Source organism: Canis lupus, chromosome X (genome assembly GCF_048164855.1).
Source record: "Canis lupus baileyi chromosome X, mCanLup2.hap1, whole genome shotgun sequence".
NCBI lineage: Eukaryota > Metazoa > Chordata > Mammalia > Carnivora > Canidae > Canis > Canis lupus.
In genome coordinates this window covers 49,109,827-49,136,781 of record NC_132876.1, presented here as the reverse complement: position 1 = coordinate 49,136,781, position 26,955 = coordinate 49,109,827, and the positions used below count along the sequence as shown (strand labels likewise).

Sequence of the window (26,955 nt, the reverse complement as noted above, 5' to 3'; positions counted from 1 at the left end):
AGCTACAGGATATTTCATTTCATGTGTGGCTATAATAGTAGGCAAGGTTTGAGTACTTCCTAGATGTCAGAAACTATGAATGAATTCCTTGCAATAAGGCTAAGAGGTAGGTCTTTTCATTATTCCTGTTTTACAGAGGCAGGGATGGAAGCACAGTAAGAATAGGGGGCCTGTCCAAACCTGTGCTGATAAGTAGGAGAGCCGGGATGCAAACTTGGGTGCCCTGGCTCAGAGTGCACACATTTAACCGTCATGCTGTGCCACTTCTTTGACATATGGTCCACTTAGCTGGTCCCCAATTAATGACCACTTGAGTCAATTGCAGAGTTTTGCTATTAGAAACATACTACAGCAGATATCCTCATCCATTTCTGCAAGTATTTTTTTTAAAGATTTTATTTATTTATTTGACAGAGAGAACACTAGCAGGGGGAGTGGCAGGCAGGCAGAGGGAGAGGGAGAAGCAGGCTTCCTGCTGAGCAGGGAGCCCAACTCGGGGCTGGATCCCAGGACCCCTGGGATCATGACCTGAGCCGAAGGCCGATGCTTAACTGACTGGGCCACCCAGGTGCCCCTCTGCAAGTATTTCTATAGGATAGGTTCCTAGACTTCTCTATAGATAGAAAGACTACTCATTCATTTAAAAGAATATATATTTACTGAGTTCTAAGGCACAGGAGAAGCTCAGAGGTCAGACTAGGAGAGTTCACCAGAATTTTACTTTTCAGATGTCCTAGAAAGGTAGGTCATCTACCTGTTCTGTAGGGTTTGCCAGCTGGGTGATACCCCAGACCCCAGACTTACTGCATCCTCTTAATTGCTTGTGTCTGCCTGGGGATGACAGAACTGAGTCAGTGCTTGGGCTCCCACCTGGTGGCCCATAGCCAAAAAAAAAAAAAAAAAAAAAAATCTCTGCTTGCTAGGAGCCAGTGAATACAATGCCTCAGGGCCTGGGTTCTAGAATTTACAGAGGCCGAATAGTGTAACAGTGAAGAATTTGTATTCTGTGACACATCTGTCTGGATACAAATCCCAGCTTCTCACTCCATATTCACAATATCACTTTGAACAAATTACTTACTGCTTCCTTTCTTCGGTGTCCTTTTTTTTTTTTTAAGATTTTATGTATTTATTTGAGAGAGGGAGTGAGAACAAGATAGGGAGCAGAGAAAGGGTTGGGTAGGAGGAGAGGGGTAGAGGGAGGGGAAGAAGTAGGCTCCCTGCTCAGCGGACTTAGCAGGACTTGATCCCAGAACCCCGGGATCATGCATGACCTGAGCTGAAGGTAGACACTCAACCAACTGAGCCACCCCGGCACTCCGAAACCACATCTCTTGTTAGTGGCACAGGACTTTTGTGAATGTGGGTAATTATTCTGTTTTTCAACTCAAGTAGTGACTATGTGGGAATTTGCTTTATAATAATTCAGCATATTTTACACATATGCTTTATACACTTTGTGTAAATGTAGTGTATTTCTCAGTTTGAAAAAGAGAGAAAATCCCAAAGGAATGGAAAGCATTCTCCCACCTCTGTCTGGTAGCCACTTGGTTCCCTTCTCCAAGGGCAGTCAATATGAACTGATTCTTTTGTATATTTTTATTTTATTGCATGTGATTTTTTTGCATAGACATATGTTTTCCTTTTGGTTTTACACAAATGTAAACTAACTACCTTACGTTTTCTTCTTTTCTTTTTACTTAAAATTATGTCCTAAGAGATTATTCCATAGAGGCACATAAAGTGTTCTTAATTATGTTTTTAACAGGTATATAGAATTCCATTGTATGGATATACCATTATTTATTTAACTAGTCCCCTAGTAATAGAAATTTGGGTTGTTTGTAATTTTTGTTTTGCCATTTCAAGGCTTGCTTCAAATGCTAATATTCTGTATACATCACTGTATCCAAATGCAAATAAATATGTGTTTATTTGCAGTGTTTTTCTTCATGCCTTCTGGTATTTGTACTGACAAATTTGAGGACTTATACATTTACCTAATTGGAGTTCAATTCCATAAATCAAGTCAGGATATATTCACTAGTGCCTACTGTGTACCTGGCACTGTCTTAAAAAAATATGTAGGATAGAAATAAATATCAGACATGGATCTTGTCTTCCATTAGCCAATAATTTTGCTTTCATGTTGGAATCCTGGTATTTCTGACATGGTTTTAAGGCTTTTATCTCTGCCAAAGAGAAACAATGTCTCCCAACTGAATCTCCCTGGGAGGGCCTCTATGTGCTTTGGAAACCAGAAAGAGTATTCCTAGTAGCAGACAGCCACAGCTTGGTATCTAGCAGGAGCCCTAGGGAAAAGCACAGAAGAGTTAGCTCCACCACCAAAGCATTTTTCACACTACTCCATGTGTACAAATCTTCTCACCTTAGCTCATAAGCATCTCTTCCATAAATATGTCCTAAATCCCTCCAATTTAAGGCTAACACTTCTTCCTCTGTGACCTCTCATAGCATGGTTTCTGTGTACCACATAAGGTATGAATCATTTTTTCCCTTAACTTATACTTTTTAAAAATATATCTTATTTCCTACACTTGGCCATCTGGGGACTAAGATTCATCTCCAATTCCTTACAGCCTCTGCAAACTAAAAGGAATAGGAAGAGAATCAGTATGTATAGGTAGTAATGTGGGACATCATGGAGATAGAGAGGTCCAGGCTCACTCATGTCTCAGCATCTTAATCTCTTTTTTTTAAAGATTTTATTTATTTATTTATTTATTTATTTATTTATTTATTTATTCATGAGAGACACAGAGGGAGATTGAGAGGCACAGACACAGGCAGAGGGAGAAGCCGGCTCCATGCAGGGAGCCCGACGTGGGACTCGATCCCAGGTCTCCAAGATCACACCCTGGGCTGAAGGCGGTGTTGTTTTGTAATAACCTGACATCAGGGCAGTAGAGAAATAAGAAGCAAGGAAGTTAACCTGTAGAGGTTGACCTCAAAAGAGACAAAGATGTAGCTCACAAAAGAAGAAATACAACTGGTCACTAACAATGTAGGGAAAAGATTAAGCATCTTTAGTAATTAAGGAAGTACAGAGTACTCCTCAAGATGCCATCTTCTCTTATAAAATTGGCAAAGATACTTTAGAAATAAGAATACTCACTGTTGGCAAGTGTGCCAGGAAACTGGCACTCTCATACATTGCTGGTGTTAGTATAAAGTGATCTAACTATTTTTTCTATGGCGATTTAGAAATGTGCATCACAAGCCTGAAACTTTGGTCCAGGAATTCTCCCTTCTAGGAAATTATCAAAAGAATCACAAATATGCACAGGGCTGTTCATTGCAGTGTGACTTATGTCTGCTTGTTAAAATTATGGTATATCCATTCAATTGAATAGTATACAACAATGATTACAGCTAGCATTTATTGAGCAGTATACTATTGCCAGACACTGCGCTAAGTTATTTAAATACATTATTAATTTTAGTAGTTAGAATAATTCTCGAAGGCAGTATCATTGTCATTTCCATTTTGCAGATGAGAATACTGAAGCTCAGAGAGGTTAACTCATCCCAGGCTGCACTGCTATTAAGATGAATAATGTGGATCTGACTCTAGATCTATATGATACCAAAGCCTGTGCCTCACCCATAGTGCTCTATCACCTTTGCAGCCATTAGAAATCATGTTTTAGAGGAATAGTTAGTGACATTCTAAAATGATCATGATATAAATGGCAAATGAAAAAAGCATAATATAAAATGATATATATCATATGATGACAAGTAGATATGTATGGATTTTTTTTTCATAGAAAACTACTGTAAGGCTTCTCACCTATTAGTAATATTCTGGGTGGTAGTATTATAGGTTATTTTAATTTTCATCCTTGTGATTTTTTGTGTTTGCCAGTTTTTCTTTAAAGAACATACAATACTTGTGTAATCTTCAAAAATAATAATGTTAATATAAAAAGTTCTGACGGCAAGTCTTTTGTAGCCTTCATGCTTATAACACATCTATAGTAATACTTTTTAAATCTGAGTTACTAATTATTTTATGTTGGTGTCAGATAAGAGAGCCATCTTTTCAACCATTCTTTGGAGAATCTCTTCAAGCATGAGGAGCTATGTAGCTGTGTAATCTTTAGAGACTTTGAGTACAATAAAGTGTTCTTCAGACCATAAACTCTTGCATCTCTATGATCTGTAATAGTCCCCAATTTTGGACCAGGGACCCCTGAGGAGGAAGGAAGAATACTCGATGCAAGAACTCCACAGATCTTTAAATGTATGAGTGTTTTTTTTTTCTCACTTTGTAAGTACTAAAAGTACAGCTACTATTGTAGGTATGAGTGGGTGAAGTGAGATTCTTTTTTTTAATCTTAAGAAGGGGCCCTTATACCTAAAATGTTAGGAACCACTGAAATAGAGAATAAAAATGATGGCTCTTTAATCATCAACATAAGGAGTTACAGGTACTCACTCCCTGCCCTTTGGATCAGGGTTTGCATGTCTTTGCCCAACACTGAAAGATAGCACTTTTAGCATTTACAAGCATTGTCTTTGTTACCCATTCTCATTACACTTGTGTACATTCACTAAACTGTCCACTGATTTGTGCACCCAACTTTTTCATTCATATCTTCCTTTTTGCAGCTCTTCTAAAGCTGAATATGTCTCAAGCATAGGTTATTATGGAACACTGCCCTCACTCCCTACCACACCAAATTTGCTCCTTCTGTCTTCCGTCTTTTGCTGTTGGCAACATATTCCACCCAGCTCCCAACTTAGAAACTTTTCACTCCTTCACCTCCTTCACCCTTCACATCCAATTGATCACTGAGCTCAATGTATTTTACCTCTTCAGTAAGTATCTCATTCTGTGCACTCTACTCCTTCCTCACTGCAACTGCTTGCCAATTATAACAGCTTCTCAATAGGTTCTTCCCCAGGGAGAATCACTCCACAAAAGCAGCCAGAGGGCTCTTTCTAAAATGCAATTCTGGTCGAGTCACTCCCCTGCTTAAAATCCTCAGTGCCTCCCAATTGTCTACAAGATAAAGCTCAGAATTCTCTGCTTGTCATTCAAGGCATGACCCAATCTGGCCACAGCCTCATTTTTCAGCCTAGTCTACTGCTTCCTACAGGACACCTGCCTTGTACTCTGGTCACACCATACATTTCATTTTGTGCTGTTTGAAATTATTATTTGGTTTTATCTCCCACACCTAATGACAATCTTGATTTCTCTTTCATGGCTCAACTCAAGTGTATTTCCTCTAGGGAGGCTTTTCCTGACATGACCAGGTAGAACTCAACTCATCTATCCCTTCACTCCATCCCATAAATACTTCTATTATTAATACAAATAGCACGTTGTGGCTTGATTTTTCCCATGCCTGTTCTTTCTATATGGGAACTCCCCGGGGGCAGGCACCATGTCTTTTTCATCTCTGTGCCTCCTAAATTCTAGCTGAATGGAGCTTACTGTGCTCTGAACATGCTATGCCTTTTTTGGTGGCATCCACTTTTGCATAGGTGGGTTCCTCTGCTGGGAACACCCTTCTCTGCTAGGCAAACATCTACTTGTCCCTTGAGATCCATCTCAAATGCAGTCTCTCTGAAATCTTTGCACATTCTCGACTTAGTTGTTGCCCAGTCTGTGCTCCCGTAGCCTTCTGGTCAAATCTCAATTATAGTGCTTGCCACATAAGCATTTTACTATAGTTATGAGCTTATATGACTGCCTCCCCCCACCCTGATCTCCCCCACCCTCTTGTCTAGGTTGTGAGATCTTAGACAGCAAATCATCTTTGTGTCTGTAGCACAAAGCACAATAGATAAACAATAAATACTATTTTGGTCTATGATTTAATAAAGTCTCTTATGGTAGATGGCAGCCTGGGAAAAACTACTGGGTAGACCAGTAAGCATTGACTACTTATTTACATAATTGGCGAAGGCACCTTTGAGTAAGTGTTGGGTTCATAGGCCTTTTCTAGGTCTTGACTCTTAACCTCTCCTTGTTACTTTTCCAGGTGCTTATGGTCAACAGTCGGTGCATTGCCCATTCTCACCCTCCATGAGCCTTGGTTCTGATGCAACCTATGGTCATGCAGGGATGCCCTTACACCCTCCCACGATGTCATGAATGGCGGGCAGCTGACAAGTTCCATCACAGCAGCAGCCTCCGAAGCACTTGCCCCCAGCCTCAGGTAAGAGGCTGATAGCAAGACAACGTCCTGTGGAAAAAGTGTGGACACAGGATCTGTGTGTGTTCTTGTGGGTGTCCATGCTTCCTAAAATTCTGGGGGACTCTATATATACGAAACCCTTTGGAGGCCACGGAACCTCCTTCTGGCTCATCCCTTGTCACTCATGAAGCCTTTTATAGGGGGCATGGGGCAAGGAAATGTGTTGGCCTGGGTAGGGCCCATGTGGCTGAGGGGGACAAGTTCCATGTTAACTTCTTAAGAGAGATCCCAGAAGAGTGACCTTTTGGAGTATGACCTAGGACAAGGTGGGTCCTTCCTTTGCCTTAGCTTCTTTATGGCATACTTTATAGTCTGAACCTGTGGAATATTTGTTCTCCTTCCATTGGCTCTTCCTCTCAGGTCTTTAGTCTTATAGCTCCTGGCTCAGCCCCACTAAGAATCCCTCCAGCTTCACACCTGTCTCTCCTTTCCTCTCTCCTCCCTAAGAATAGAATGGTGGTGTTGTCTGTCCCTGCTTATGTATGTTGGTAGGTGGGCAGACTATGTACAAGAGACAGTAATCCCGAGAAAGTAGTCCCCTTTACTGACAATGAGGGAGGTCCATGAGAAGGTTAACTGGACAAGGGGGACTTAACATAAATATATTTTGGCTTGTCCTACAATGCTTTGAGGTCCCGGGGCCATGAGGATGTGAAAAAGTACTGTGTCTCTTAGTATCTCACAGATGGGCTGTGGTGCTGAGTCACTGCTGAGGGTACAGACAGCAGCAGAATATACAGGGAACAGGAAGGGAGGGAGAGCAGCAGCAGGGATTAAGAATGTGGATGCTGGGGAGTCCATTTTGCAGAGAATAATGAGGGAAAAGTCTGGAGAGGCATAACATCCAGCTCTTCCTGAGCGGTCTTCCCACATCTAACCAGAGAGAAATTGCAGCCTCTAACATATTCTCAAGCCAGGTCAGCTTAGTGTACCTACCCCTTCCCCAGATTGGGACTTACATAGGGTCAAGGGATTGAGAAGCTTGGGCCCTTCCAAAACGCTTGCCCTGTACACTGTTCACCCCCTCCAAGCTTCACCACCTAGGCAGAGAGACCTGAGGGCTTCATTTGGTGATTGAGAATGGGAAGACTAACCCCTTTCCTCTACCACTGTCCAGTTTCTTCTCTTTCTTCCCTATGGCACTTTGTCTTAAAGTTTCAAGAGATAAGGAGAGAGCCCCCTGGGGATTGTGGTGAGAAGCAAACATCTTGGCCACAAAAGCCAGAAGTAGAAGGCCATTGGTAGGGAACAAAAAATGTTATTCATCATCTGCCTAGTGTGTACCTGGCTCTGCTAGGGGCACTTGTAAATATAAGGGGGAACCAAGAGGGGAGTCCGAGTGATGGTGTATAATAAGGGAACCAAGTGGGGATTCGGGAAACTAAGAAGTCTGAAGGGAATGAAAGCCTTATATGGGTGGAGCTCAGTTCTTCGTAAACACTTCTCTCAGAACCAGGACCACTTGGTTGTAGCTGGGTCACAAGGAGCCATTTCTAATTCTGGGGCATTCCCAGTCTGGGGGACTCTGGGAGACTTGCTTGAGCCCAGTCATCCCACCATAAGCAAAGCTTTGACCCAGAGCTAGAACCATTCCCTCCTCTTGGCCTGCCATCCCCTGCCATCCCCAATCCACCAAGAATAGCTCCACCTCAGACCCCCAGAAAGGGTCAGGCAGCTGCTCCAGCTATTCCTGTAGGTGGGCCTCAGCATGGAAACAATGTGGAACTGTGGAAAGCCCAGAAGACTCTGTGGGAGATAAACGAGGATGGGAACAGAACCCTTTTTGGTAAAAATGAAGTGTTTTCCCTCAGTGCTGAGGGGTGGGGGCCTAGCTTGGGAATGTTAACCTTTACCCCAGGCAAGTCGGCTGGAGGAAGAGTGGCCACTTCCAGAAGGGGCCCTGCCCCTCAAACCAGTGTCCCAGGGCAGCACAAGCAGAAGACAGGAGCCTTGCTGGCACTGGATCCCTGCACAGAACGGCTGGGTTCCATTTTGCCCTCTCCCTCCCCTAAGGAGGTCCAGGAGGATGTCCACAGACCCATTTCTTTCCCCCTAGACTTAGAGTGCAGTGAGAGGTCTGGGGGGGATGGATAATGACTCTCCCTCCATTTCTCTCTGTCTCCCCAGGGCAGGGCAGAGCACCCCCTTGTTTTCACGGTGGGCTTAGATGAATCTTCTGCTGGCCAACTTCCTGATCCTGCCTTCCCATGGCTCCATCCCCAGGTGTGCCACACACATTGCTCACTGCCTCTGAGCACACTTAATTAGTTAAAGACTAAGGCTTATTTCCAAGCCCAGCCTCCTGCCAGGCTTTGGGGAAATAGCTTACCAGAAGTTTGTCACCAAAGTGGTCTGATCCTTTCTCCTAACTCAGGGGAGGCCGAGGGGGGGCTAGAGGCAGAGTCCTTTGGGTCTTCCATGGAAAGGGAAAACAGATCAAGGGAAACTACCCTCTGCATGCCCCTTCTCAACACCGTGGAATGCCCAATCCCACTCCCGCCATCCTTGGCAGCCTGGGAGGGCCTTCCTGGCCCCGGTGTGGCAGGCTGGAAGCGAGCTGGAATTCCCCAGGGACAAAGCTCTGATTCACAAGCTGAGCCCTGACATAGCCGCCCCCTCCAGATTCCTGGGGGGTCAGTAAACAAACAGGGTGACAGCTCCCGCCTCCTGACCTGGCTCAGCTCTGCTGGCCCTCCCTGAGGGAGCCTGCTTAGAGCCTGTCAGGACTCTGCCTGAGGCTCACCAGGCACTGATTCTGGATGCGAGCTGAGGGATAATCATGGAGCTGCCTAATCCTACAGTGGACTCCCCAGGTAGCACAGGTATGATCAGCTCTTGGGGACACAGGGTAATTGAATTCAGAACTTTGCCCCTGAGCTCGGTTGCTCCCTTACTTCCCTTTCAGTATGTGGATGTGAGCTGTGGTTTTAATGTGATGATTGGTTTCCTAAATTGCCTGGAGAGTCTTAAGTGGGAAGGAAACGTGGTTTTGGGAGAAAGGGAAACTAGAGGAGTCTCAGCCACCACCAAAACCATGTTCTTTCTACAAAAGGCAAACAAGTAGACAGACAGGCAGGTGGGTTTCCCCAGGCTGGGATTGAGCAGCATGGGCTGAGATTTCCTCCTCCAAACTCTCCTTCCCTCTGACCCCTTCTGCCCCTGGCTGGGTAGTCCCGGCATTGTGCTAGAGGTAGGGAACTTCTTAAGGGCTATTTGGCACAACCCTCATTCCCCCCAAGCCTTGTAATACCCTTTAGGGTGAACAAGTGATGGGCTCTGAACTTGAGTGCTCAAGGTGAGCCTCTGGCAGGCTCTAAGGCTGGTCCTCTCGGCAGCTGACTCTGGTCAGAGTCGTTTGGAGAGCAGGATCAAAAATGTGGCTTTAGCTCTTTCTCAACCCCTGGAAGATGAACAGTGGCCTTTAGGACTATTTCTAGGCTTCCTGATTGGTAGAAAATGCAGGTGGAGGAAGAGGGAGTGGGGACACCAAAGACTAGATTCATTTGGGAAGTAGGACATCTATTACTGATAGGTCTCTCTGGCTGGTCTACTCTCTCTCCCTGAATCTTTGAGGAAGCCCCTCAGCTTTCTTTTCTAGAAGGTTGGGTAAACTGTGGGACACTGAAATGTGAGCCTACAGCTTACCTTGAAGGCTGTGGTTGCCAGTGTTTGGGTAATTCTGAGCAGATCTTTATCTAAAGCAAATACTCTACTCCCAGAATCCCATCTGGGCAGTAAGTAGTCTTGGCAGAATTTACAGTAGTAAGAGTAATAATGATAGTAGTTAGCAGTTAAAAGTGACTGACCTGTACCAAGAGAGGACCTTGCAGTGAACAGAGCCATGAAGTCTTCCTTTATCTCGCTCGTCCCCTGCACCACCCCCCAACATACCCTGGGACAAGCCCTTCTCTCCCCTTGTTCACATTTGTCCCATTCTTGGCTTGGTGCAGAGCAGAGTGTGGCACACTCTGGGGATCACAGGATATCTGTGTTTCTGTCCAGGTTAGAGCTGCTGCTACTGCCCCTGCGCCTCCTCAGGATGGTGCTGGGGTTTCCTGCCTAAGCCCAAAGCTCTTCAACGGGTCAGTTGGTGCCGCTGGACCCCTAGAACCACCAGCCATGAATCTGTGTTGGAATGAAATCAAAAAGAAGTCTCACAACCTCCGGTAAGGCCCGGCCCCTAGAAACAGGGGTCTTAGGCAATTGGCTGGGACAGTGTGGGGCTCCTTTTGCTGCTGCGACTTGTCATTCTCTCAGCCTGTGTGTCACCCTCTCATCAGCCTCATCATCCACTTCTCCCTTTCCTTCTCTGGACTTTGGAAAGGACCCTGAGTCAGAATTTGGGAGACTTGGATTTGAGCCTGTTTTTTTTTTATAAATTTATTTTTTATTGGTGTTCAATTTGCCAACATATAGAATAACACCCAGTGCTCATCCCATCAAGTGCCCCCCTCAGTGCCCATCACCCAGTCACCCCCACCCCCCCGCCCACCTCCCCTTCTACCACCCCTAGTTCATTTCCCAGAGTTAGGAGTCTCTCATGTTCTGTCTCCCTTTCTGATATCTCCCACTCATTTTTTCTCCTTTCCCCTTTATTCCCTTTCACTATTTTATATTCCCCAAATGAATGAGACCATTGAGCCTCAGTTTTAAGTAGTTGTGTCACCTCGGATATGTGGCTTGAGTTATCTGGATTTCACTTGTTTTTTTAAACTATAAAAAAAAAGAGTGAAGAAACTGTCCTAACTCCCTCACAATGTTGTTGTGAGGATTGTTATAAGGTATGAAAATGCTTTCTGAACCTAAAAGCACTGATGTATAAATGAAGGATACGATTGCTCCCTCCTCCTCTTCCTCTCATAATTGTCCTGTCTCCATCTCAGTAGATCTTATCTGCTCTTTTCCTGTCCTTTTATGTCTTCTACTCTCATCCATTGGTTATCAGCAAACCTATTCCTCCTCAGGCTAAGGGTAAATCAGTAAGAGCATGAAGGCAATTCTGGTATCAATTGTCCCTCTTCTCCCTACCCCTCAATGTAACCTACCCCCATACTTTTCCTCTCCAATCCCTATTATCAAAGCCCAAACGCCTGCCTTTTGGTAGGCTTTGCCTGGAATGAGGTGGCATAGAGAAGTTGAAAAGAATGCAGGCTCTGGAGTAAATCACCCTGAGTTCAAATCCTAACTCGACCAGTGATTTCACTTTGTGACCTTGGGCAGATTACTTAACCTCCCTAGGCAATAGTAGTACCTACCTCATAAGGTTGCTGCTCTGAGAATTAATGGAAGCAATAATTTAGGTCAGGGCTTAGCCCCAGTGGTAGGGAGGCAATGAAGAGTTATTGTCAGCGAAGGGAAATGGGCTTGATGTCTATAGCTAGGCTGGCCTCCAGCTTGCTACCACTTACTTGGTCCTCAGCTCATGTTTCATTTGTGGAGGGAGGCATACAGAGGTGATTATAGTATGCGCATTTTTCTCCATCCATATGTCAAATCTCTAGCCTGCAGTGCTGTCATCCTTTGAGACCCTTGGGTTGCATATACTTCTATGTGTCCTCACACATGTGAGTGCCCACATTCATTCACCTGGCTTACCCTTTCTACTTACTGTATCCTTTCCTGCTCAGAAGGCAGCTCTGAGAAGCTTCCGTTGATGAGTAATTCGGCATGATTGGAGTTCCTCCAGGGCGAGAGGGCAACCTGACGGCTGTCACCCCTAATGCCTTTGCTCAGTTTCCTCCCCTTTCCTGGCCTGATGCTGGGCATGCAACTGAATAAACAGTGTGCACACTGACACTCCCCACCCGTGTACTCACTCATTGGTTTTAGTACTGCACTCCATGTGAAGGTACCTTGGAAGCCTCGGTGGGTGGGTTAGAGGGAGGGCTCTGGGCCTCCTCCTACTTCAACCAGAGCAGCTCCTCTTGAATCTGTTTCATGTATTAAAGTTCCACATAAATATTTGGGGAAAAACATTTTGCCACTTAAAAAAAAAAGATTGAAAATCACTGGTCTTATGCATTGTGTGCAGCGCTCGCCTAGAAGCCTTCTCAGACCATAGTGGAAAGCTTCAGCTCCCTCTGCAAGAGATTATTGACTGGCTCAGCCAAAAGGATGAGGAACTGTCAGCTCAGCTGCCCTTGCAAGGGGATGTGGCCCTGGTACAACAGGAGAAGGAGACACATGCAGTAGGTTTGAATTATGGGGGCTGTGGTGTGTAACCTCTTAGCTGGGAAAGGATCTTTTTTGCAGTATTCTGACAGATGGGCACTTAGCCTCTGCTTAGACACCTGAAGTAACAGGAGGCTGGATACAGTTTTACTGGTTTTTGTATAACACTCCACCAGAGTCAGTCAAACCTTTTCTCTTTTGCCCTTTCATCAGAAATTGGCTTCCCTTAAAATCCTGCCCTGATTTTCAGTGGGGACATGGGAAAATGAACATAATATACTGTTAAGTGGAAAAAACATAGGCTACAAAGCTTACGCAGGTGGACCTCAGTTGTACCAAAATCTATGTAGATGTGTGTGCATGTATACACACATACAAAAACAAGAAGGAACTATATCAAAAAGTTCACAATGGTTAACTCTAGGTAATGAGATTAGAGTTCTTTTTAGTTGTCTTCTTCATGCTTTTCTGAGATTTCTAAGATTTCTGTGACATATATTACATTTTATAATCAGAAACTAACAACAGATATTTCTTTTTTTAAAGATTTTATTTATTTATTTGAGAGAGAGAGAGAAAGAGAGAGAAAGCACAAGTAGGAGGCAGGGACAGGGAGAAGCAGACTCCCTACTGAGCAGGGAGCCTGATGCAGGGCCCATCCCAGGACCCCAAAATAATGACCTGAGTGGAAGGCAGATGGTTAACCAACTAAGCCCAAAACCAACTAAGCCCCCATATATTCCTTTTTTTAAAGATTTTATCCATCCAATTGAGGGAGAAAGAGAGAGAACAAGCAGCGGAGAGAGGCAGAGGGGAGAAGGAAAAGCAGACTCCCTCCATGCTGAGCAGGGAGCCCAATGCAGGATTCGATCCATCACAACCAGAGCCAAAGGCAGAAGCTTAACTGACTGAGCCACCCAGGCTTCCACCCCCAGATATTTCTTAAAAATGAATACAGTAGGGATCCCTGGGTGGCGCAGCGGTTTAACGCCTGTCTTTGGCCCAGGGCGCGATCCTGGAGACCCGGGATCGAATCCCACGTCAGGCTCCCGGTGCATGGAGCCTGCTTCTCCCTCTGCCTGTGTCTCTGCCTCTCTCTCTCTCTCTCTCTCTGTGACTATCATAAATAAAAAAAAATGAATACAGTATGTACTAGAAGAAATAATTGTGTGACATAGCAGAGGTGTACCTAAGGTGACAATGGCAATCATATTGCAATATAAATGCATCAAATCAACATGTTATATACCTTAAATTTATACAATCTTATATGTCAATTATATTTCAATTTAAAAGGTGGATACAGAATGGAATACAGTACAGCAAGAAAATAAACTATAGCTACATGCCACAGCCCAGATGACTCTTAAAAACAGTATGTTTAGTGGGGAAAAAAAAGCCAGATACAAAAAAAAGAGTATATACTGTATGATACCATTTATATAAGGTTCAAGATGGGCAAAACTAATCAGTGGTATTACAAGTCAGGATAGTGGTTACCTAAGGGGGAAGGATGAGATAATGACCAGAAGGGACCACTGAGTGTGCCTTCTGGGATGCTGGTGGAATTCTGTTTCTTGATCTTAGTACTAATTACAGATATGGAATCACTAATGGAAATTCATTGAGCTGTATATATTTGATTTGTGTACTCTTCTCTGCATATCAACAAAAAATTTGAGTAAAATTATGCTTTTAATCCTGTCTATCTGGTTTTGATTTCTCTAAGCCTCTTACAGGGACTTTCTGGGTCTTCCAGAGAACCAAGATTCCCAACCCTAAATCTCCACATTTCTCTCTACCTTGTGGCATATACAGACCCATTTCATACTAAATAGACTTCCCAGTGTCAAAGTCATTCTTCTGCCCATAGGGAGGACTGCACCTCTTTATGTCTGGGTAGCCCAAAGATACATGATAATGCTAAAGGATCAAACTGCATGGAAGAAAAGAAAGGTTGTCAATTGCAGAATGGAATTTAAGGCAATTGAAAGATTTTACTTCCCTGTTGACTGTGTTGCTACACTTCATAGGCCTTTATGGAAGATGTCAAGTCTCGGGGCCCCTATATCTATTCTGTGCTGGAGTCAGCTCAGGCCTTCCTGTCCCAGCACCCATTTGAGGAATTAGAGGAACCTCGTTCTGAGAGCAAAGGTAGGTGGTCTTCCTCTTTTTTGTCTTCTTAACAATGAACTGCTAAACACCTTCCTGCCTTCCCCCAACTCATTTTCTTAGCTGTTATCTGGGAGGATAATTTTCTCTTAGGAGTCCAAAGCTGAGAGGGAGCAAGATTCACATTGCAAGAAAAAGCAAAGAGAACCAGAACCTGGAGCAGGGGAGACAAACATGTGGCCCAAAGCTGTATGTGGCTCTGTGGAGCATCATGTGTGGCCTTCTAATGAGATATAAAAAAGAAAAAAAAACAAAAGACTCAAATGCATTGAGCTGACTCAGTAAATAAAAGTAGTAGTATGTCCTTTCAATTGGAGAAAAACAATCCACATGGTTTCACTCATATGTGGAATATACGATATAGTGAAAGGGAATATAAGGGAAAGGAAAGAAACTGAGTGGGGGAAGAATTAGAGAGGGAGACAAACCATGAGAGACTCCTAACTCTGGGAAACAAAGGGTTGCAGAAGGGGAGGAGGGTGGGGGGATGGGGTAACTGGGTGATGGGCACTGAGGAGGGCACTTGATGGGATGAGCACTGGGTGTTATACTATATGTTGGCAATTGAATTTAAATAAAATATTAAAAAACAAAAACAAAAAACATACTGCTTTATTCCAACATAGAGAGACATGCAGTGATGCACTAATCAACCAGAAAATTAAAAAAAATCTTTTTACAATCTAAAAAGCTAGGTGATGACATTTCAGGAGAAAATTTACTGTGTATCTTTGCTACTGATCCTGGTGACTTCTAGTCCCTTCCCTCAGTAGAGTTGGCCACTCTAAGTCTAGGTTCAAGTAAGGTAGCAGGGTGGGATTCATGGTGATTAGGTCTGAGTGGTAGCCCAGTGAACTCTCTTCTTCAGTAAGAGTCCTCAACCTTTCAAGACTGGCTATGAATCCTCTGGAAAGACTCTTTGTTTTATTTTTTAAAAGATTTTATTTATTTATGAGAGAGAGAGAGAGAGAGGCAGAGACACAGGCTCCATGCAGTGAGCCCAACATGGGACTGGATCCTGGGTCCCTAGGATCACACCCTGGGCTAAAGGCAGCGCTAAACCGCTGAGCCACCCGGGCTGCCCCTAAGGACTCTTTGTTAATTGAGCCCTTTGTAAAGCTGTTGAATCTCTCAGTTTACTTCCAGCTCCTGGGTAGGAAGCTAGTAGTCAATTTACTGCCAAGTGGGCCGCACATAGGACAAGCTCAAAAGAAAGCAGGGCAATTCCAATTAGCCTGGAGTTGTGGGGGTCTGAATCTACTTCTGAGGGGAGAGCTAAGGGAGGAAGAAGAAACCAACAATTTAGAAGCCTAGGTGGAAAAGCTTGGGTAAGTTATGCTAAACTCTCCTGGGCAAAAAATGCCTCCCTTCTTTGGATGGAAGTGGCAGCAGACACTAATGCAAAAATAGCATTCTTGAGTCATGTAAATAAGACTCTTAATGACTTGCCTCACTGCACCTCTTCAAATATTTTACTCACTCTTTACCTTGTCCATTTTTTAAGAATATGAGGAAATAAAAAAAAAGAATATGAGGAAATCCTCATAGTAGGGGAAAGTAACAACATGTTCTCCTGACTGTGGTGGGGGGACGCACAAATCCACATGTGTGATAAAGCACATAGAGCTGAACACACATGAACACATTTTACAAAAGTCTGTCTTGGTCCCTCCTTCCCTGGCCTGTCCCTGCCGGGTTGGCCTGACCTGGCTTCCTGCTTGCTCTTACAGATACCTCTCCCAGACAGCGGATCCAGAACCTTAGCCGCTTTGTGTGGAAGCAGGCAACAGTGGCCAGTGAACTATGGGAGAAGCTGACAGCCCGCTGTGTGGACCAGCACCGCCACATTGAGCACACTCTAGAGCAGCTGTTGGAGATTCAAGGGGCAATGGAGGAATTAAGCAATACTCTGACCCAGGCCGAGGGAGTCCGAGCCACATGGGAGCCCATTGGGGATCTCTTCATTGATTCACTCCCTGAACACATCCAGGCTCTTAAGGTATACAGGCCCCTACCTAACCTGGCTATGGTCCACCCTGATACCTGACCCTCCTCCCAGTCCCCGCTACTGAAACTTCATTGTTGGCCCAGACTGCAAATGAGCCTTTCCCTGAGTGATGGTTTGGGGGGCTGGTTTAGCTGGAGTCTCCTCTGCCCTTCTACTGTCTTTTCTTTCCCTAGTGTTTTCTTTTATTATTATTATTTTAAATTTATTTATTCATGAGAGACACAGAGAGAGAGAGAGGCAGAAACATAGGCAGGGGGGCAGGGCGGGGAAGCAGGCTCCACGCAGGAATCCCAGTGTGGGACTCTATCCCGGGATCTTGGGATCATGTCCTGAGCCAAAGGCAGATGCTCAACTACTGAGCCACCCAGGCATCCCTCCCTGGTGTTTTCTGAGAGCAGAAAAGGAAGAGAGTAAGGACAGTGGCCACCCACACCTGAGTCCAGATGGTGTCATAGCAAGTACCTGGGTCATGCTGTTTAAACAAAAACCTTTGAATGAAGAGGGAGGGGTTGAGGTGAATGACTAACAGTTCCTCTTTCCCATTCTCTGTTTGCTGTGGGACTTGGGTTCTGGTTCTGTAGCTATTCAAAGAAGAATTTTCCCCCATGAAAGATGGAGTGAAATTGGTGAATGACCTGGCTCACCAACTTGCCATTTCTGATGTACACTTGTCAATGGAGAATTCCCGGGCCCTGGAGCAGATCAATATCCGGTGGAAACAGCTACAGGTAGAAGAGAAGCCTGGAGTGAGCCATCAAGAAGAGCTCTGATTAAAAAAAAAAAGAAAAGAAAAAAAAAGAAGAGCTCTGATAGAACCATGTTTGGGAGAATCTTCTTCAGGCCAGAAGAAAGCAGAGAGGCATTAAAGTGGGACCTCCACAGGAAAAGAGTAGTAGAGCATTTAGGGCCAGGGAACAGGCTTCTCAACCTCCAGGCTGCAGGGAGTAATTGAAATGAGGATCTGAGAGGGGCCTAGGGTGTAGGCATTTAGGGTGGATGGGGGCAGTGACTGTGGCCTGGCAATAAGGATGCTTTTCTCTGACCCTTGGGAGTGACGTGGATGGGCTGAGGTGGGCGACAGGGATGGGGGGAAGAGCTAAAACCAGAGAGGAGCTAGCCTGGGAGGGCCTTCACGAAGATTTCCAGAGGTGCCTGGAAATCCTGCACTAAATATCTAGAATGAATTCACCGACTTTCTGCCTCTTGCTTTAGGTGTCAATTGGCGAGAGGCTTAAGCAGCTCCAGGATGCCCACCGAGACTTCGGGCCTGGGTCACAGCACTTCCTCTCCTGTACGTGAGACAGACTAGACTTCACTTAGCAGAACCTCAGATACCTTCCAAGAGAGTCTACTCTTGTGCCTTGGGGGCCTGGGAGGAGCCCAGTGTATCTTGGCATCTGCGAAGCACACAGGATAAAGCAATGTAGTACAATGGTTGAAACGACAGGCTCTCCAGTCAGAGAGGCCAGGGTCTGAACTACTGCTCCTTGACTTGATAGCCATGCAAGCTTGAAAAAAAAATAGCTCAACCTTTCTGCACATCAGTTATCCCATATGTAAAAAGAGGGGTAAATATGACCTAACTCATAGGGTTATAGGAGTTAAAGAACTTCATTTTTTCAACAACATTTATTGAGGACCTAATGTGGGCCAGGTAGTGTTTCAGGCACCGGAGTTACATCAGTGAACAAAACAGACAAGTCTTTAGACTTACAGAGCTTATACACTAGTCAGAGAGGCCAGAACATAAACAAGTAAAATATGTCTAAGGTGGGGCGCCTGAGTGGCTCAGCGGTTGAGCGTCTGCCTTTGGCTCAGGTCGTGATCCCAGGATCCTTGGATTGAGTCCTGCATCGGGCTCCCCTCAGGGAGCCTGCTTCTCCCTCTGCCTATGTCTCTACCTCTCTCTGTGTGTCTCTCATAAATAAATAAATAAAATCTTAAAAAATATATATGTCTAAAGCAAACTGGCAACAAGTGCTGTGGGAAAAAAGTAAAGCAGGGAAGACATTGAAAAGGTGGTGTGGACTTGATGAGGGAGGTCTTGCAATTTTGGATGGCACAGTCAGGAAAGACCTCACCAGGAGTGTGGCAATTGAGTAGAGACCTCAAGGAAATGAGGGAATGAGCCATGTGGATGTCTGAGGGAAGAGCACACCAGGTGGAGGGAACAGCAACTTCTAGGACCTCAAGGCAGGGGCATGCCTGAGGAACAGGAAGGAGGCTGGTGTAGAGGTAATAAAGAGAGGAGATAGTGGGAGAGCAGAGGGGTAGCAGGAGACCAGAGCCCTGAGGACCTTGTAGGGTATGGTTAGAACTTGGGACTTTCCTCTGAATGGAATGGAGAGCCTTTGGAAGGGTTTGAGCAGGAAGCTGACATGATCTGACACAGTCAAGTGTTGAGGGGCAAGATTGGGAGCAGGAAGATCTGTTAGGAAGCATAGTGTAATAATCCAGGCATTATTCCACCATAATGAGGCATTATGGTGACCCAGGTCCGGGTGGTAGCAGTGGCAATGGTGAGAATATACGGATATGAAAATTAGTTATGTACACAGAGCACTTAGCGAGGTATCTGGCTCATAGCAGGAATTCAATAAATTTTTTTAAAAAGATTTTATTTTATTTTTTTACTTATGAGAGACACAGAGAGAGAGAGAGAGAGAGAGAGAGAGACAGAGACACAGGCAGAGGGAGAAGCAGGCTCCCTTTGGGGAGCCTGATGTGGGACACAATCCCAGGACCCTGGGATCACAACCTGAGCCGAAGGCAGATGCTAACTGCCAAGCCACTCAAGGCGCCCCAGGAACTCAATAAATATTACTGGCAGTTAGAACTAATCCTATTATAATAACTGATGTGCAGCTATAACTACAGTGGGCTCTTATACTCAGGGAAATTGCAGTGTGGTGGTTGACCAGGTAACTAAGCCTCTCCTGGAACATCTGAAAGATAAAGACATGGAGCAGAGAAGGGCATCCTCTTCTGTAATTCCTCACCAGAGAGAATTAAGCGATACCATTCCCAATTGTCCCATAGGACTGAGAGGCTTAACCTTCCCAGGGGAAAGGCTTTGAGCTCCATGAGGAAAGTAGGGTCCACTTCATATCCACGGCAGCACTGGAGCTACCCGCAGCTGAATGGGCAGAGATGGCAGCCTGCTCAGGGAAAAGATGGTCAGTGTGGCTGAGGCCAGGTATTCCTGCTCATGCCCTTGCCACATCTCTGAAACATGAGGGTATCAGTGACAATTTCTTCCCTTGCCCTAAATAAGTTCAGAGAGAGAAGTGCGTTCATTAGTTTTGCCCCACCTTCAGTAAAGCAGGCATCCCCTTTTGGGCTTGACCTCCTATTTAGGAAGATAGAGAAGATAGAGCGGGGGAGTTGCCAGGGGCCTAAAGAGCTTAAGTGGCCAATTCCTTTCTCTTTCTCTTCTCCTTTACCAGCCTCTGTGCAAGTTCCCTGGGAAAGAGCAATTTCACCCAATAAAGTTCCCTACTACATCAAGTGAGTGACCATCTGAATTAGAAGTGGGTCATTCACCTGCCCACCACCTTCCCTTGCCTTTTTTTTCTCCCTGTCCCTGTCACTCATCTATTGGGATTCCCCCATCCAGTCCAGTTTGTCCTCCTACTCATCTCAAGAGCTCAAGATGCTACCTGGGTAAAGGTGAACGCTTGTGCTTTGGGATCTTCATGCTTCACCCTCAGATCCTGCAGTTCCTTGTGTTCAACCTCTCACTGAGGGATGCACACATGTGTGGGGGGGAGTGTGTGTGTGGGGCGGCATGGACCCTGGTATTATTGATGCTTTTGTTTGTAGCCACCAGGCTCAGACCACTTGCTGGGACCATCCCAAGATGACTGAGTTATACCAAACACTGGGTAAGAATTCGGGGTTCCTGTATAGGGTGGAGATCTATCTGGCTGCCTTTTTCCTATAAGAACAGAAGGGAATTCCATTCAACAAGCAGGCGGGGTGGAAGTGAGTGCCTTCTCATTTCTCCAGCAGCCTTCCTTCCTTTCCCCTCTGCACCTCCCTCAACTGGAGGCTCTGCATTCCTCTTGAACCATTTTACTATCACATTCCGTAATGATGCTTAGAGATGTGATGCTTAGAGATGCTTTTCTGCTTTGAAAGACGCTGTCCAGGCTATGATTATTGTGACTTTCAGGTGCTTTAGTTTTGACTACTAAGAGAGATTCACCATTAGGTTGCAAATATTATCCATGCTGCTGCATGTGAATATAGTTCATTCATTCTCCCTGTTACAGAGCATTCCTTTATATATACCACAGTTTCTTCACCCAGTCTACTGTTGATAGACATTTGGGTTGTTTATAACTTGGAACTAATAAAGACAGTGCTGCTAAGGAGCTCTGGTACATGTGTTCTGGTACACGTGTGCATGTTTTTCAGTCTCTGGATCTAACATTGTTTCAGTGCCTTGTGAATAGACTAAGAAATTTGAAAGTGCAACAGATCCTGAGCAAGAGTCATATTTGACGTTAATTTGTCATGTTTTTACTTTATCAAATCTAGCAAGGTGTTTCCTGAAGTGCTTGATTCAGTTATTTATACATGCACAACTGTGTGTACATATCGGACCCAGATGTCAAATGAATTTCTTACTATGCGTCTTGGTCAATAAATGCTTGAAAAGCATGGATTTAGGATCCATATCCAGCTGGGTTGTAGGATATGTGAATGTTCGGTTTTACCAAGTGATGCCAAATTGTTTTCTGCCAACTTGTTACATTCAACTGATTGTATCAGTTTACCCTTCCACCAGCCTTCCTCATTTATCCAGATCTTTTCTGACACCTGCTATTGTCAGACTTTTGTTTTTTGCCAATCTGGTGGGTGTAATATGGTATTTTGTTGTGGTGTTAATTTGCATTTCCCTGATCGGAGTATATCTCTTTCTAATCTTTGCAGCTGATCTGAACAACATTAAGTTCTCAGCTTACCGCACTGCCATGAAGCTACGCCGGGTCCAGAAGGCACTGCGTTGTAAGCTTCCCATCTCACTTCCCTGTGGCCTCCACCCCACTCCCATTCTTCCTCGTCTGTTGGCTGTTTTCCACTTTTATCCCACCTCAGCTGTCCCCTCTGTCTGTCCTGGCCCTCCCTTGGAGTCAGTGTTCTGCCTTCTGGGGCTGGCTTTGAGGAGGCCACCCTACCCCACGAGGTGGGGGGCCTGCCTAGTGGGGGAGGGGACAGGCCACCTCAAGGACCCTCTCCCAGGGGTTGCCCAAAGCCCAGTCAGGCCCATTTTTTACTGGTTTATATTATGGTTCTTATTTTTTAAAGCAACGCTAACTTTATATGGATGCTGTCTCAAGTGTATTAAATGATATTCTCTAGAAAAAACAAAAAACAAAAAAAACCACTTGTTGATTGGCTTAGTGGGAACTTTCTGAAGGCTGGGATATGCTGACTCTGGATACCTGTTCTTTCTAGGCGCCTTCTATTGTCCCCAAACCCCAGACTTGTTTCCAAACCCATAATTATCCTCCTACTTGTCCCTTCCCTGCCCAGCATAGATAACCAAGCAACTGTTTTGTGGCGGAAGTATCTCAACCCAAGGTTTGGAGCCATCAGGGGCTTGTGTTCTTTTGCCATCTTAGGGTTATTGAACACAGGAGAACTATTGAATCAAGTGCCAGTGGTTAGGGGACAATGTGGATGTAAATAAAATGTGCTCTCTGACCTTTCTCAGGGACACTATCCATTCAATCTTCCCAGCCCAGGCATGTCTGGCCAGGCAGATTCCAGCATTGACAGTAAATGAGAAAGTCCTCCTGATGTATATCACATTTACCCAGGCATACCTGAGTCTTCATAACTAGTATCTAGATTCTCAGAACAAGGTTCATGGACAAACCTATTTGCTATTGAAATGTGTGTAAAGCCAGAGAGACTTAAAATAGGATTTGACCCTTTAGGAGCTAATACAATAAAGGAGGTGAATTTACTCACATCCTACCATCTTCTTGAAGCTGATGTCAAAGAACAAATGAGTATATACACATTTTGGGTTAATTTAGGAGGCCTTTCACTATCATCCCCCTCTTTGGGATGAGAGTTTTGATGAAATGCAATCTTGTATCATACTTACAAATGATAGGTCTGGAGACTGAGTCAAACTTGGTGATGCTGGTGTGCTATTTCCTTGTCTAGCCTTAGGAGTTCTGTTTTTGGCTATACTTTCTCCTGTCTCTTTTCCTTCCCAGTGGACCTGGTAACTTTAACCACAGCCCTAGAGATCTTCAATGAGCATGATCTGCAGGCCAGTGAACATGTGATGGACGTGGTGGAGATCATTCACTGCCTGACTGCCTTATATGAACGGCTGGAGGAGGAAAGAGGCATCTTGGTCAATGTGCCACTCTGTGTGGACATGAGCCTCAACTGGCTCCTCAATGTTTTTGATAGGTAAGGGCTTGTATCCCTGGAAGCCTCCATGATGAAATCCAGTGGGACATTTGAAGTGGGCATGGTGGGAAGAGGTTGCTTCCACAGTGGACTTGGACTTAGCTCAGCTCGGGGCCTGGTTGGCACAGAGCCCTGCTGGGATCAACTCTGTGAGGGAAATTAATGCCAAGATGTTAACTCTTTACATGTATTCGTGTTCTCAGTCTCTTCTCTTAAACCTAGTGGTCGCAGTGGAAAGATGCGGGCACTGTCTTTTAAGACCGGCATTGCATGTCTGTGTGGCACAGAAGTAAAAGAAAAATTGCAGTGTGAGTACAGCCCCAAGTCTGGAGTGGAGTTGGGCATAGGGAGAGGTGTTGTGGGAGGAGAAAGGGTGGAAATAAGCAGAAGGCACGTCTTAATGACTCAGCAGAGCACTACTCGGACTACATTATAATAGTGGTCCAGGCTATTGCAATGAACCTACAACAGCCCAAAGCTAAGATGGATCTAAGGCCTGTTACTCTTTCTAGTGTCACTCCAAGGGGGTTGGCTTCTTCTGATCCAATGTGATTAATTGACCAAGGTCTGAGCTGGTATCCTGTGGCCTATCAGGCTTATTAGCTCTCTCCCCGTTGGAAGCTCAAGCCATGTCACACATTCTACTGGAGACTTCCCATGTGATTACACAGGCAGGGCACAATTATTAATCCTTATTGGGGTTATTATTGGGAGGTGAATAGGATGTCCTTCTGTCATATTTAACCTCTCTGGTTTATAGTGCCTTTGCCTTTCCCTCCATCCTCCATCCAGTACAGCATTTTGTACTATTCTGTGCTAAGTGTGGCAAGTACAAGGTTCGATCAGATATGGTCCCTGCCTCAAGCTGTTGAGAGTCCAGAGGAGGAGACAGAAATACATAGGAAGCATTTTTGAAAGTGCTAATTAGAATAATCTGAAGGGCAAAGGATATGTGCTATATCAGATCACAGAAGAGGGATGACAGTGGTCTGGGAAAGCTTTACAGGGAAGGAGACAGAGCAAAGCATGTTCATTGCAACACTATTATTGATTTCTCCCCACATACCTTTGAGAAAGACCAGACAGTGATTATTTTTCCTCAGTTTACAAGAAGAAAACTGCAGCATAGAGAGGTTCATGATTTCCCCAAGCTCCTACAAGCTAGTCAGTAACAGATCCAGAACTAAAACGCAGGCTGTCTGCTTTCTGAGTATTTTCTAAGCCATAGGTGATGGCATGAGACAAGACAAAAATCTTGGAAGGAGCTTCTCTAGGGTCGGGATAGGACGGAGGTGGTTCTCACTGATCAGATATAGCCCATGTTCAAATACAAGTACCATAGTCTATTCCATAATCATTTAGAGGTAATTATTAGATGATGAGCTCCTCTTTGTGGATTATCCATGCCAGGGTTTCTTTCCATTTGTGTGGAGAATTGAGAGCTTACTACAGTGCCAGACTCCATGAGCTACATGAGTAGAAGGGGACTCATGTTCAGACACCCCTACACCCCATGCCCCTTCATCTTGCTTCTTGAGAATCTGTTTTCCCGGCAGTGTTGTATCCATGTCTGGCACTGGTCTCACATGCAGCCTGCTCTCTGTCTTCATCTCTCACTCCCCCTGCTTCTGATGCTCTGTCTCTTTGAGCCTGTCTCTTTTTCTCTCTCTGAACGCAGAGGATGCTTTTTTTTAGACCCCATGAGCTTCTAGAAGGTCAGGGATGGGCCTATAAGTATTCCGGGTTTCAAAAGTCATTAGCTCAGTCTGTGTGCTCTTTCTCTGTCTTCCTTCCCTGCTCTTTCTCCTTACACCATTCTCTGGCCATTCCATCTTCGGGTGGGTGGGTGGCTGTGACTTATGGTGTGGCCAGCAGACCTCTTCAGCCAAGTAGCCAACTCAGGCAGCCAGTGTGACCAGCGCCACCTCGGTGTCCTGCTTCATGAGGCCATTCAGGTGCCCCGGCAGCTGGGGGAAGTGGCGGCCTTTGGGGGCAGCAACGTGGAGCCCAGTGTCCGCAGTTGCTTCCGTTTTGTGAGTATGGAACTGGGGATGGATGACGAGAGGCAGGGTGGGTGGGAAGAAGGGAGGGAGAACTAAGAGTGAGGCTTCTCATCTGAACTACTCAGATGTAAAGGGAGGTCTGATCAGATGGGACAACAAACCAGAGGGTTCTCTGGACTTTTAAGATCAGAGTTCTGTTAGGGTGGCAGGGGGTGGTGGTGGCAGTTTGACAGCTCAACTAGGACAAGGCAAAAGGTGGACACCTCTGTAGGATAGGCCACGGGCCAACCCAGGCCTTGCTGGCTCTCCTGCCCCTCTAAGGGCGGCCATTCTGGGGACAGGGGCCTCAGTCATTGTCATTGGCCTTCTTGTTTCCCTAGAGCACTGGGAAACCAGTCATTGAAGCTTCACAGTTCCTAGAGTGGGTCAACTTGGAGCCCCAATCCATGGTATGGCTGGCTGTTCTGCATCGGGTCACCATTGCTGAGCAAGTGAAGCATCAGACCAAGTGCTCTATCTGTAGACAGTGCCCCATCAAGGGCTTCAGGTAGGGAAGGCAACACCTGATCATTTTGAATAAATAGACCATGTGACATATAAAAACATACATCATTAAACAATGTATTCTATAATCATATAACTACAGCTAATCTATGGTACAATGCTACATATGGTAATCCTTTCTACTGCAGAATGTTTAACGATTTAAAAAAATTGGAAACGATTAAATACTTCCTTTTGTTTTAGTTTATATTATGAAGTATTCCAGACCTACAAAAACGTATAGAAAAGTGAAAGGGGGTATGGGAGGCAACAGCGCAGAAATAGTTTGTTGATTGTGTCCCAGGGAATATTAAATAGAACCCAGAAACCCCAGCATCCGGACATAGAAGAACACCTCTGAACCAAATGGTATGCTGGCAAGTGGTTCACAACTGACTCCCCAGAAAGCAAAGCAAACAAACAGAAACCAAAACCTGGTTTGTAGTATGTGCTAATTTCCATGATGTAAATACTCCCACTGTGGCTGATGTTGAGAAAAGATGCATGGCTGTACACTAGTTACAACATTTCCACATTGTAGCTATGACAGACTTAACCTCGAGGGCATAGATAATAGAAAAATATTTAGGAGGAGATGAGTTCTGAGCATTTGTTACCTTTGTTTTTAAGATCATTTACTTAATTTTGAGTTTATATATATATTTTACAATGGCTGTATTTAACAACTGGCTTGGAAGATCCCTGAAATTTTAACAGCTGGCTCTTGTGAGCTGGTGTGCACCCACCACCAAGCTTAAGAAAGAAAGCATTATTGCAACACATTTGAAATTTCCCTGGTTATATTCTCCTTCTCCTCCCACTATCCTGAATTTGGCTTTCATCATAAAATGCTCCATTTTTAAACTTTTTAAAGCATTAAGGCACTCTCTTTACAACTGCCCTGCTTTTTATAAGCAAATGAGGCATGGAGGTGGCATTTGACTTGCCCAAGTTCACACAGTTGGGTAGTATAGATCCAGGATTAGATGTTGGATCATCTGACTTTTCTAAGTCTAGGCATTTCACTTTTCTATACTACTAGGTCTGGGCAGTTCAGCCAGGCTTTGGACCTGGATCTGAAGGGCTAGTCAATATTCAGTAATAATAGAGTTATTATTATTATATTTTTTTGAGAGAGAGAGAGAGAGTGTGTGTGAGCAGTGGGAGCGGGGCCAAAGGCAGGGAGAAAGAGAATCCCCCCTTTTTAAAGATTTTATTTATTTATTTGACAGAGAAGAGAAAGAGAGAAAGCACAAGCAGGGGGAGTGGCAGGCAGTGGGAGAGACTGATTCGGGACTTGATCAAGACCTGAGTCAAAGGCAGACATTTAACCAATTGAGCCACCCAGGTGCTGGAGAAAGAGAATCCTTAAGCAGTCTCTATGCCC

General features: G+C 44.9%; 1 protein-coding gene across 7 annotated transcripts in view; it reads left to right on the top strand.

Annotated features, from left to right (window-relative positions):
* The window catches only part of DRP2 (dystrophin related protein 2), a 68,124-nt gene that overhangs the window by 5,174 nt on the left and 35,995 nt on the right, over window positions 1-26,955 (top strand). For 4 of the 7 annotated variants that reach the window (XR_012026639.1, XM_072817733.1, XM_072817731.1 and 1 more), the window contains exons 2-16: window positions 6,018-6,194; window positions 8,361-8,456; window positions 10,236-10,399; window positions 12,265-12,421; window positions 14,438-14,558; window positions 16,307-16,575; window positions 17,166-17,312; window positions 17,797-17,875; window positions 20,031-20,091; window positions 20,407-20,468; window positions 21,523-21,597; window positions 22,821-23,022; window positions 23,245-23,330; window positions 24,898-25,055; window positions 25,406-25,572. Coding sequence is in view for 6 of the 7 variants with exons in the window: in XM_072817733.1 (XP_072673834.1) it covers window positions 6,078-6,194; window positions 8,361-8,456; window positions 10,236-10,399; window positions 12,265-12,421; window positions 14,438-14,558; window positions 16,307-16,575; window positions 17,166-17,312; window positions 17,797-17,875; window positions 20,031-20,091; window positions 20,407-20,468; window positions 21,523-21,597; window positions 22,821-23,022; window positions 23,245-23,330; window positions 24,898-25,055; window positions 25,406-25,572 (1,961 nt within the window). In the remaining variant the exon portion in view is untranslated. Of the gene's footprint in view, window positions 1-6,017; window positions 6,195-8,360; window positions 8,457-8,922; window positions 9,056-10,214; window positions 10,400-12,264; window positions 12,422-14,437; window positions 14,559-16,306; window positions 16,576-17,165; window positions 17,313-17,796; window positions 17,876-20,030; window positions 20,092-20,406; window positions 20,469-21,522; window positions 21,598-22,820; window positions 23,023-23,244; window positions 23,331-24,897; window positions 25,056-25,405; window positions 25,573-26,955 lie in introns of those variants that run through there. The other 3 variants (XM_072817735.1, XM_072817736.1, XM_072817737.1) reach the window with 3 other exon arrangements.